Source organism: Phaseolus vulgaris, chromosome 6 (assembly GCF_000499845.2).
Source record: "Phaseolus vulgaris cultivar G19833 chromosome 6, P. vulgaris v2.0, whole genome shotgun sequence".
NCBI classification, from domain to species: domain Eukaryota; kingdom Viridiplantae; phylum Streptophyta; class Magnoliopsida; order Fabales; family Fabaceae; genus Phaseolus; species Phaseolus vulgaris.
The window spans coordinates 13,965,759-13,978,606 of NC_023754.2; the positions used below are offsets into that span (position 1 = coordinate 13,965,759).

At 30.8% G+C, this 12,848-nt stretch overlaps 2 protein-coding genes across 3 annotated transcripts; both read left to right on the top strand.

The window, feature by feature from the left end:
* The first annotated feature begins 2,809 nt into the window (after positions 1–2,809).
* Positions 2,810–5,477, top strand: LOC137831193 (septum-promoting GTP-binding protein 1-like). Its single transcript, XM_068638768.1, has 6 exons — positions 2,810–3,281; positions 3,875–3,995; positions 4,108–4,204; positions 4,297–4,336; positions 4,687–4,770; positions 5,039–5,477. The coding sequence occupies exons 1-6, from the start codon at positions 2,949–2,951 to the stop codon at positions 5,201–5,203; spliced, it is 840 nt and encodes a 279-aa protein (XP_068494869.1). The 5' UTR covers positions 2,810–2,948; the 3' UTR covers positions 5,204–5,477.
* A 2,259-nt stretch (positions 5,478–7,736) lies between these two features.
* On the top strand, positions 7,737–12,511 carry LOC137831191 (uncharacterized). 2 transcript variants are annotated; one of them, XM_068638766.1, is made up of 9 exons: positions 7,737–8,048; positions 8,141–8,291; positions 8,472–8,584; positions 9,240–9,321; positions 9,583–9,611; positions 10,314–10,407; positions 10,638–10,727; positions 10,821–11,013; positions 11,871–12,511. In XM_068638766.1, coding segments are annotated over exons 1-9 (1,047 nt in total). In that variant the 5' UTR covers positions 7,737–8,046; the 3' UTR covers positions 12,164–12,511. The 2 variants fall into 2 exon arrangements, with proteins under 2 accessions (XP_068494867.1, XP_068494868.1); XM_068638767.1 differs by having other exon boundaries at positions 7,737–8,002.
* The last annotated feature ends 337 nt before the right edge of the window (positions 12,512–12,848 follow it).

Here is a 12,848-nt window from a genome sequence, read left to right on the forward strand (position 1 = left end):
ATATGATAAACTACTGTAAATGTCCAAGGCATTTTGATCCTGAATCATACATTAGTCTTGTTGTTTGCTACGCATTTAATACCACCAGAGTGGGAACAAAATGGTGTAACATTGAACTAAGTGAAAAAAAATCAAAAAAACTAGTAATCAATAAGTGTTCACTTTCTTTCACCCAAGTAAAAAACTAATATAGTAATATTACATTAACCATGTGGACAAAAGAAACATATGTAATTCTTCAGTAAGCTTTTAAAGTCGGCTAGATGTTCATTCATAGTTTTAATAGAGTATTGAAATACAAATATTTTACTTGCTTATTGGCAAAACGTCTAATGAGTGAAATACCAAATTTTGTTGAAGCTCACAACACAGCAAGCAAAATGACTAAATATAGAACTAAATTTTGCAAATATAAATTATAAACTAAATTCAGAACATTAAATTCCAAAAGATAAAGCTAGAGCACAACTCAACAATTACCTGTTGAGTGAACAACTCCTTCCCTTTTAGAATTGAATTCATTGTGACCGATTGGTCATCAAATGCACTGTAGAAAGCCTCATAATCCATTCCTAAAATTACAGGGCCAATAAAATGGATATTATCTTTTTGACAATTACAAATCCACGCACACATGCACCACCATTTCTTCTATTTTACCAATCTATAATTTTTTAAAAATTACTGAATTACTCTTTCAATAACTCATATCCTTTCAACCACATCAAAATCAAGATTCTACTAAATATTGCATCACTTGATTTTGTGACTCTATTAAACCCCTTTACGGTGCTACTTCCCGGTGTTGTTGACTCTGTTTTCCAAGCACTAGAGAACGTCCCTTTTTAGATTCTTCTTTAGCACTCTCTACCTCGTCACATTCATTACTTTTTCGTTTGCCCCTCTTCCTCTTCTTCTCGACACCCTCACATTATTCCTTCACTTCATCCTCAACCTTCAGGACATACCTCCAACCTGAAATGCGTGCATTCTTCCTCATCTCACAAAGTTTCTCCAATTGCAGACCCAAAATCGTACAAGCCTCACACCCTAAATGCAAGAGAGATACATATCACTCATAAAACCCAAACACAGGCCACCAAAACCCTAACTCTACCAAAACAAAAACCAGACTTCCAGAAATTTATCACCCAACGTCTCATCGAAGAACCCTTGCAATAATGACTCCAAAGCACACAACCTAGCGCATAGGAAGACATCCACCGAAACCAGAGCAACCGAATGAACGACTACACATCACACGATCCTCGCACCACACATAAAGATGACAAACAACAACAAGAGAAGAGAAACAACACAACAAGAGAAGAAAAACAACACAGCGAGAGAGAAGCGGAACAGAGCACCGATGGAAGATAGAAAACGCATATGAACAGGAATGAGAAATCTTAAATTTCAATTTTTTTGCCACGTTATCCCGTCTAAGCCACGTCATACTACGTAAACCTACCTCAGCCAAGTCACGCCACATTGCAGTTTGTCAACTGTGCATTAGTTGACAGAGAGTGTCAACTTATCGAGACCCTTAGCTGAAATACTTTAAATAGTAATCTCACGCCTAAATTAAAGAAACAAAAAATATAATTATATATATGCACACTTTTTTTTTCATGCATACTTGCATAAGCAAAAATTATTTCTAAACCTCTTTATCCATCCTTTCAGCTTGATTGTACATATAGCTAATCTACATAAATAATGACAAATTAAAATTATTACAAAAACTAAGTTGGTTTTCTTCAACTGAGAATAATCTATACAATACAATTCTTATTCTTATATAATACATTTTAAAAAAACAACAATGCATCATTTTAAATTTATGTTTCAACACATTATTATATTATTATTATTATGTCAAACATAATCATAAACAACTATTCATATCATAAACACATAACATAATAATATATTTCATTCCATGAAGATTTAAAACAGTTGAATAAAAGAAGAACAGTGTTTGAAGATTCACTTGGATAAATTCCTTGTTATCATAACCACTCTTTTCTATTCTATTATTTTTACCATCCTTTTGTTATCTTAAAAGCATAACGCACAAAAGTCCCACAATGCTCACGAATGTGGACAAAACAGTGTGAATTTACTACAATACCCTTACAATTTTTTGGAGTCTCAGAAATATGAGTCAATTGCCCTTAATAGAGTCACATTTTCCTTTGTTTCCGATCCTGCAATAATACAAAAAATATATATTAAATGAAAAAGAAAATTAGATATTTTCTATACACTGTTTTTCCATTGGAATATTCAAGAATGAAAAAATAAATAAAAATCAAGTGTTGACTCATCCACTCCATAGATATAGTTTATAATTCAGCTCAATTTAAATTGAATGAATTATAGAGAAAGCCACTTACCCTTTTTATGCAACTTCAATTTAAAAAAAAAAACATTTTTCATAAATATTTTTAAATTATAAATATATACAAATTGAGGTAAATCAAATTTAATAAGATTGTGATTACTTGATATTAATCAGCATTTTAAATAATTTTTTTGGGCAACTATGTCATTAATACTGATATGTTAATTAATTTAAACTAAGTAAACTTGTGGACATTTTATGTTTTATTTTTTGTAATTCAAGATCTAATCATTATTGGGTGAATAGTAATTAATTGTTGAAGGAATAAACATTATTATTAAACTGTCCAAATTAATCCATAGACCAAACAACTTTCAACTTGAAGTCTTGGGAATATTATAAAAAAAAAAACAGGAGAAGAATTTTATTGTTTATTCTGTCAAACCAAAAAGAGACCAAATAATAATTTAAAACATATTGAATGCACAAGAATTTATGCCTGGGTGATGGGACCAAAGTAAAGGCACACGCAGAAACAATGGAGTTATGAGCATAGAGAAAAGGCAGAAGAAGAAGAAGAAGAAGCAAACACCATTCTTCAATGGCCAAAATCAGTGGCAAGAGCAGAAGAAGAACAACTCAAGCATGCCACAGAATGGCTCATCATGTCAACCTTCACTGCAACCTGTTCCATAGGGTGTCCTTTCTTGGTCGTTTCATCTGGGACAGGATCTTTCTCTGCTCTCTTGGAAGGCCTACACCTGCCCCTTACCTCAGATTGCCCCTCCGTAGCCCCCCTTCCACGGCCACCCTGCACGGTGGCTCCTCCCTGCATGGACACCCCATCACCACCCCATGTGACTCGGACTCTGATTTGGTCAACCTCAAGATCAGTTTGCTTGGTGATTGCCATATTGGAAAAACCAGTTTTGTGGTACTTGTTTTATGGTTTCTTCCTAGCTTTTGTTTCATTTTTCATTCATCTGAAATGGGTATTAGTTGTTTTTCCTTGGTGATTGCCATATTGGAAAAACTAGCTTTAAGTTTTAATTTGAGTTCTTCCTAACTTTTGTTTCATTTTTCATTCATCTAAAATGGGTACTAGTTGTTTATGCTTGGTGATTACCATATTGAAAAAAACTGGTTTTGTGATACTGGTTTTAAGTTTTAATTAGTTTCAAACTAACTTTTGTTTCACTTTTTATTTATCTAAAATGGGTCTTGGTTATTTTTGCTGGGTGATTTGCCTTGTTGGAAAAACCAGTTTTAAGTTTTGATTTAATTTCTTCTTAGCTTTTCTTTCACTTTTCATTTATCTAGTGTTGGTTGTCTTTCTATTTTCCATTAGGAATAAATTTGGTTATTTAGTTTTATGTTTTAAGTACAAGATTTGTTTGTCACTAAAATTTATGTGGCCCCAGAAATCTGGGAGGAAAAGGAATTTTTTTGTCACCAAAATTTGTCATTACTTTATTATTATAATTTTTAGTTCTTCTTTTAATATGTGAGTATGACTACTTTTTCCAGATCAAGTATGTGGGGGATGAACAGGAAAAGAGGAGTTTGCAGATGAAAGGACTTAATTTGATGGACAAAACTTTATCTGTTCAAGGAGCTAGAATTTCTTTTAGTATTTGGGATGTTGCAGGTGTTTAACTTTAAATTTTTCTTTGAATTAGAACTTTCTGTCATGGCTTTTCTAGGCTTTGTAACTGTGAGTGAAGTTTTGATGGTGAATTATTTTGTGCTGGTGTATGTAGGTGACACAGGGTCTCTTCATCAGATTCCAATGGCTTGTAAAGATTCAGTTGCAATTTTGGTTATGTTTGATCTCACAAATCGGTGTACACTGAACAGGTAGCTGTTTCCTTCATAATCTGTGGAAACATTTTGGTAGCAAAAATGCAAAGATATTTACTTTTTGTGCTTACTTTGGGATGTCTTTGCAGTGTTGTGGGGTGGTACAGTAAGGCAAGAAAGTGGAATCAGGTACGCAAATTCAATTCCACATGGTCAATAATTTTGAAATTACATGAATTCATTGTGTGTGGTACAGATAATTAAGACCTTTCACTGGTTAAAGTTGGTTACAAATTCTTTTCACATGGAAAAGCTTTGGAATTGTACAAACAAAAGGACAAAGCACATTCATTATTTTCCTAAAGCTTTAATGACCCTTATGATTTAGGATAAATATGTGGTCTGAACCTCTCATTAAGACCAAACACAGAACAGTATTTATTTATTAAGAAAGATTGTATTAGCCATTGTTTTATGTGTTAAAATGGCAAATCAATGTCATTAATGAACTTACTGGTTTTGATTTTATTAACTTGCAGACTGCAATTCCCATTCTGATAGGAACCAAATTTGATGACTTTGTTAGACTCCCTCCAGATGTGCAATGGACAATTGTAACACAGGTAAAACATTATTGCTAAGTAGAATAAAAAATGTTTGGAAGATATTATTTTATTTTATTTTTATTGACTGATTTGTCTGGTTTGAACATTTTATCCCTTTACCTTGATTGATGTGTGAAATTGAAGAGTGTCTTCTTTTGAATCTTGTCACTTTTATTACCAAATTGTCTATTTCCTTATTAAGGATCAGATCTAGATCAGTGAATGTTGAAGTTTCATTACCAGGTTTTGTTCCAAAATTTAACTTGGTGTTAATGCATAAACACAGGCAAGGGCATATGCAAGGGCCATGAAAGCTACCCTTTTCTTCTCAAGTGCAACCCACAATATAAATGTCAACAAAATCTTCAAGTTTATCATGGCCAAACTCTTTAACTTGCCATGGAAAGTGGAACGAAATCTGACACTAGGAGAGCCCACAATTGACTTCTGAGATGTACTTCACATTTATATGTAAATAGCAGGACAAAGAAAAGAACATTTCAAAGAAGAAGAAAAAACCACTCATGTTGACTAGTTTTGGTTTCTAAAGTTCATCATCACCTAGGAACCTAATTCACTTTTTTTCTTTGGTCCATTTTAACTACAGATTGTAAGGGTGAGAAATGGTGTTACTGAGTTTTTCACTCACTGTTGTGTTTGAGACCAGAAGTAACAAGTCTTAGAGAAAATCTTCAGACATCTATGCTATCAGTTTGTGAGTATAATCTTCTGCAGTATCATGCTAATCTTCTCAATTGTTTAATCAAAACTGTGATATATTATAATAAATGATAAAAGATAAAGGATGTAATAAAAATGGTTCATTAATTATTAGAGTATTAGTAGACTTAAACACATGATAAAATCTGTAATCAATAAAATACTAATTTGATTTAGTTATAATTGACTTATTTATCTACTTATTCAGGTTGAACTTGTAATGTATTTGATCGACCCATGTACCTATCTAATTTAAAAAACAATGTTAACATTTTAATACTTTAATTTATTGTGTATTATCTGAAAGTTTTTTGAAAAAATTGAAATTAATGAACAGTTAAAACTTGAGTTTTTTTTATATTGATAACCATTAATAAAAGGGTTGGTGTAACATTTTTAATTATTAAATTCATTGTTATTATGATGTAAAATATTTGATTATTATCTACAAAGTTATCATTTTCAAGTATTGGATCTTTCTAATTAAAAAGTATATATGTTTTATTTTAAAAATTATTTGATCATAGTTTTTGGGATCTGTGAACTAACTCGATTTTAGAATGATATCTCATCATTAAATAAATAAGATAAAAATAAATATAATATTAATTTATTATGATGTTAAGTGTATATTTTTGTTGTTAGAAGTATTAATATACCACACCCTAATAGATAAGGTATTGCTAAGAAAACTCTTCAATTTATAATACCTTCAACTCTCCTCAATGTAAATTAAATTCTAAACTCTTTTAGATCCATCTTTTAATCAAATATATATTTAAAATAAAATTACAAAACATAGTTTATATATAAATTAATAACAAATATAACTTTATAATTTTTTTTAATTAGATTTAAACTTATTTGATATTATATAATTAAAACAGATATTAAATCACACTTCTCTTTTTAAATATTTATAATGGTTAGAGATCCCACTATAAATTAGAGCCTTTCATATTATATATAAGTTATGACAAATCTTACCTCATTAGCCGGTTTTATGGAGTTGAATTAGGCTTAAAGTCCACTTTATAATAATAATTATTTATTATTTCCTAAAAATATGTTAAATCAGATCTTAAAAAATTAAATAAATAAATTTTATAATATTCTTTTAACTCAATAACATATATTTTCAACTCACTTCAAATCTTATGAGTATGTATTAAGTATATTATAATAAGTATTCATATTATTTTTTATTTTTTTAATAAAGTACTATTATTTGTTAGAAAATTATGTAATATTATATTATCACTCATGTTAAATAGATTTCAGATCTTGTACTTGTTGTATGTGATTTAATAATATGAAATTGTCTATTGATTAATTTAGAAGGCTATAAATATCTTATGGATCCTGATGAAAATTTACTTTGATAGAGATTGGGAAACATTATGAAGAAACTACGGTTTTGGTTTTGTCTGTAAAAAAAAATTATGGTTTTGTTTCTCACTGTTGCCACCAAGATAAAATATGATAAGAACAAAATCGACAATAGATAAATTGAGAAATAAAATTAAAAAAACTGTTCAGATATACTCTAATGAATAAAAAATAAATGCCTATTTATATTATAATTAAATATGTAGAATGTGAGAATTATATATTATAAAATCTTTATAATGTATATTGTTGTTTATGCTTCGATTTTACATTATTATCTTCAATATTTCAAATTAACTAAATCTAATTTTTCATCAACATTTAAATCTTAATATAAACCTATTTGTAATTTAAGATTTTCCAACATTTTAAAATATTCCAATGCAATTCTCAGAATAGTTTAATTAAATTTAGAATTCATTTTTTATTATTTAGTTTACATAATCTCCTCCCTTACTTATTCTTTATAAATTTTGTTATTCAAAACTCAACATTGGAATTCACCATATGAAATCTACTTATACAACAAATTTCTAATAACAATTGCAACATAGAAAAAGCTTACAAAACTAACAAAGGAGGAACAAAGTTTTAAATAAATAGTAAAGATAGAATAAATATTTTAAAAATTCTAGAGAAGCCTAATATTGATAAACTCTATATACTTTGATATTCTCTTTGCATTTATTTCTTTTATTTTTTATATTTTAATTAATAAGATTTTTTTATAGGTCCTTGAATATTTCAATTTAAAGATTTAGTTAAATTACAATTACGGGATTTTTTTAGAGTGAAGGAAATGTCTTAAAATACCATAAAAACAAAATAAAGAAATTAAAATTATATTTAACTCTTTAAAATAGACTAATTGATTTGATTGTCTCATCCAATTCCAATTCAAATCCAATTAGGTGTGAGAAACCCTAAAAATAAAATTGGGAATGTGAGAGTGAGAGAAGAGCTTCACTGACACTGCATGTAACACGGTGCCACTACACGCGTCACCGCTGCCGCGCCCCCGCTGCCGCGCCACCGCAACACCCTCCGAAGCGCCACACGAGAAACAGCGCCGCTGTGAGGAACTACGGCTCGAGAACCACCGCGAGAGGCACCGCCACGACAACCGCTGTCGCCGCCAGAAGTATTAGTCCCAACATCGTCAAACTCGTGGTTTTATGAGTTAAAATGTAGAAGTTTGTTTTATTTTATTTTTCTGGTTAACTTGGACATTTGTATCACTAATGCATAATTTTTATTGATTTGTTGAATTAAATTGCAGGGACTCAATGGGTACTGAATTTGAAACAATTGAGGCAAGAATAACATCTATGCTTCCCCAACTCCAATCTGAGCGTGGCATTCTTCAGAGAATGGTGTACAAGAATAAGAACCAGCACCGGCGCTCTTCCTATTTCCAGCATCTTTTGAAGGTTCACTACATGTTATGCTTACAGTTTCTCCACTGTCAATGTGTAATTGCATAATGTTTTACAAATTTCATGGAAGTTTTTTTTCCTTGTAATGTACAATTTTTAAAAGCGATTGCATTTGTGAGGAACATTGTATTTATGTCTTTTGGGGTTTTGTTTGTTCTGTATTGAAATTTGTAGGTGAGGAGGGATTTAAGACTTCTGCAATCAGCAAACTTGGAGGATCTTGTATCAACATGCCTCCTTGTTATCAAAGGAGAAAAACCAAGGCAGAGGGTTATTATTTTAGAGAGGTAGCTCTATATTATTTCTAACTATAGTAGTTAGTATCTTACACTACTTATCACGATTCAACTACCATGTTTCTAACAATTACTTTGCTTGGTGTTTCCCAAATCATGTTCAAATAATTTAGCTATACAATTGTGATAATTGCAAGGAAGTATGATTGGATGTTTAAATATGTTGTATTTATATTGAGCTGATATTTCAGGGAATTCTTCTCTGGTGCTTAGTACTTTGGCATGAGGATTCTTTTTTTCCAATATGTTGAATTTTATTTGCCCTTTCCTTACGTGTGGTGTGTGCAAGGCAAAGAAAAAGGAAATGGAAAACTTTGAAATCCTTATTTTACATGATCTCATAAAAATAGGACATGACTATTTTTAAACCATTATTCAAACCTGCGCACTGTACACATATAGTTAAATGTGTGAATATGATTGCAGCAATATTCTTATGAAAAAGATTATTACTTTGCTGGAGTGGTGTTTCTCTGTCTCTCTCTTACAGAACTGATACAGAACTGAACCTCTACAGTCGTACCTTATTTTTTGATTTTCTTAAATAATTCCATTAAATTTTTTCCCTTCAGCATATGATGATATTATAATTTATAAGTTCTGTATTGTTGATGATGATAGTGTTTCACATATTATTTTTTAACAGCTTAAAAAGGAGAAAGTGTGATGGTGAAAAGCAGCATAATTTTACGGATCGTTTGTTAGGAGCTGCACGCTTATTAGCTGAGGTGAAATTGCAGATCAATACTGTTATTGTTCTAAATTCTAATTGTTTTCTCTACTTAGTACCTTAATATCAAGGTATATATACTGTGGTAGCTCATTAGCTGTCCTCTTTCCTTGTATGCTATGTAGTATAACTATAATGAGGATTTCATACAAATTGTATGATTCTAATTGAAATAATTTTCCCTGTGCATCATAATGGATTGTTTATATTTATGGAACCTGTTCTCTGATTTCAATTTATGTTCTGTTTTCTTATGCAGATGGTTGAACCAATACTGAAGGCTGCTTCGTATCCTTCTACTACTGTTATAGTGTGATTTGTATTTTAATACTTGGCTAATTTATTGTACATGCTCATAATTTAATTAATTGGCTATACTATGATCATGGTATTTTTTTGTATTTCTTACAATGGGTACCAGTTGGTTCTTTGTGTTACCAAATGATGGATATGATTTACATGCTCCATAATAGGATTAGTATTCTTTTTTCATTAGCTTTCTCCCCTTTAACTACAATGCTATTTGTAAAACATACGGAACTTACTTGCATGTACTGATTCTATACACTAACTTAATGGTGGAATTTTTTGTGTTCTATCTTTTTGTTTCTTCGTTTATGCTGATATTTTTCCCTATGCAGGTTTGTTGGTTGATTTACATTTTCATTGAAGGACTTCTTAATTCATACTTGCCAGTGTTGATGTCATCTCCCCTTACCTTCATACAGTCTTGTATTATGTTGATTTTGATGCTTTACATTTCTGATTTTGATTGGTTATGGTTATCTAATGTGGTATTTTGGTCTTTTATTTAATCCATGAATCATCATTTTGCTTTATACTTTGGAGAAGTAGAATACACAAACCCTTGAAAGCTTTTATCACCATTAATGTCAGTAGCCCTAGAGGCCTTTTAGTATTCTTCTTGATTATTTTATAAGAATATGTTAAAATTGTGAAATAGAAGTTCTTTCCTTGACGATTTCATAGTGAGATATCTGTATTGTTTGCTCAATGTTTTTTTATGGGATTTTCTCTGACAATCATGGCTTTGCTTGCACGGCTTCGAGTTTTGGTTCAACAAGTAAGTTTTCCAAGTTTATGTATTTAATCTTGGCTATATCGTTTATTAAGTTGCAATTTATCTAATGTAAGATAATGCAGAGGTACTTTTTAAATTAGCTGGAAAGTAAAAGACATATTAGATTGGCATTTAATACTGTAAAACATAAATTATACTTTGGTGTGATCATGAATTTATCGTATAGCATTATTGACGAATTAATTTGAACCTCTTTTATCCTCCTTGAACAGATATTACTTGATGTTGTTTCATTGTTCAACATGGTTTCTTCTCTCTCTATAACGAAACAGTCAGCAAAAATAGCTCTTGATGGGATTGAGGTTAGTTTGTAGCACTAGGTTCTTTTTATATAAATCTAAAATGATAGGCTAATATATTTTCTTCTCCTTTATTGATATATACTATTGATGCAGGTGTTTAGAGATTTCTTTCCTGTTAGTGATGATTTTGTTACATTAGAGTGTGTTTGGAATTCAGACAAGTTTACATTACACGAGAGGAAGCATAAAAGGAAGAAGAATGAAAGTCAACCTGAGGACCCTAATGAAAATGTCTCTGTCCAAACATCAAATGTTAGTTATAATAGGATCGAGTCTTTTCTCGGGGGTAAGAACCGTGATGTGCTTGTTTCTGCTGTTGCATATTCTCTAGATCTTCTTTATTTTACTATTTAATTGTGTTAGTTCAGTTCATGGCAGTTTAACTGTTTTAAATTGAACGTCTTTCTGGTGTTTGAAACAATTTTGTCCTTTTCATATTACTATATTTCTGAAGTCAAGCATTTTATATAATAAAGCACTGACTTTGATAAGAGCTTGTTGATATGACTTATATTCAGTAGCTTCTCTTGTTCTGTTCAGTATAATTTGGGAGCCAATATTCTGTTCATTTAGTTATTATTGTGAATCGTTGGATCTCAAACATGCGAATGCTATTAAATGACACATAATACTAATTAATTTGATTGAATTGATCTTGTCGCCAAAGAAGAACATTGGCAGAAATTATTATAAGGGATCTCATGACGAATAATATATAACTGAGACTTTAGTTTTTAGCCAAACCCAATGACATTGCGTGGTCAATGTGATCGAAATCACCTACTAGGATAAGACTATTGCTCTTGAATTGATCTTGTCATCTTTGCTTGTTTTGTTATATTTTGCTTTATTAATTTCTTTGATTGGGCTTACAAAGTGGCATTTGTACTTGCTAGTTTCTGCAACTGATTTACATGCATGAAGTTGTACACAAATCACATGCATGAAGTTGTACACAAATCACATAAATAAAAGAATTACTGTTCTCTCCCCTTTGTTTTTGGCATCACCATTGTATATCCGAAACTATTAATGTCGCAAAGAGGCTGTTTATGGAACTATTGTATAATCAAAGTTAAGTTTTGAATTTGTTGGTTGGTGCCATTTTTTTCTAACCAAGGTTTGCTAAATTGTGTTGTGTAGATGATCAGCTTGAGGGAGTAGAAGCTGTTGCTGCCAAAGAAGATCTCTGTCATATAGATAATATGAATACTGAATTGTTGACTGACTCGTCACAATTTGACATTAAGATGACTATGTACAGTAAGGAAGGAGAAAATCAAGACACCACAAAAGCCTCCATCAACGAACCTTCACAGCAAGCTGGTTTGCATGCATCATCAAGCACTTCTACGAATGATAAACTCCATTCTATGCCAAAGAAAGTGGCATTTGTCTCCATCAAGAATCCTACGTTAACACGACACACATCTTAGTGTCTGTTTGGTTGCACGTTACCAACACTTGGACCATGCTTCGGCTGAAGCAACAATTCATAGCTTCTGCATAATATTTGCTGCTTGAGGATGTGAACATTGAGTAATGGGAGTTATCGAATTTAAGATATTCTTCAACTTATTGGGAGATTGAAGTGGCCAAACAATGGATGACATGGGGTGCAGGTTTGAAACACGGAGGTGCAGATTGCAACAAACTCTATTGAGGGGAAATGGTGGTGAGGAAAAAGATAAGAATTTTTTTATTTCTTTACCAGTTGTGAGAACAATCTATTTACATGTAGTTTTATTTATTATTTCAATTTTAAAAATGGTAATTCTTTACTACTTTTAGATAATTTTAATTTTAAAAAACAAAATAAAAAATATTTTAAAGATAAAAATTATAAACATTTTCTTAAATTCGGGCACATCACATATATGCATCTTGTTTGTCATTAATGTCTCAGGTCAACAAACTATGATATGAACTCATAATGAGTGTCGGTGTAGGGTTTTAGGGATGTTAACTTTATCAAGCTTTTAACGAAACATTATTATTTTTTATATTAATTTTACATTCAAATAAATAATTCACACCATACATTTATTTTAGCATTGTGTGTATTAACTTTGTAATAGTCAGTAAAGTTAATTGATTCCACTTATTAAATTAATTATTAAT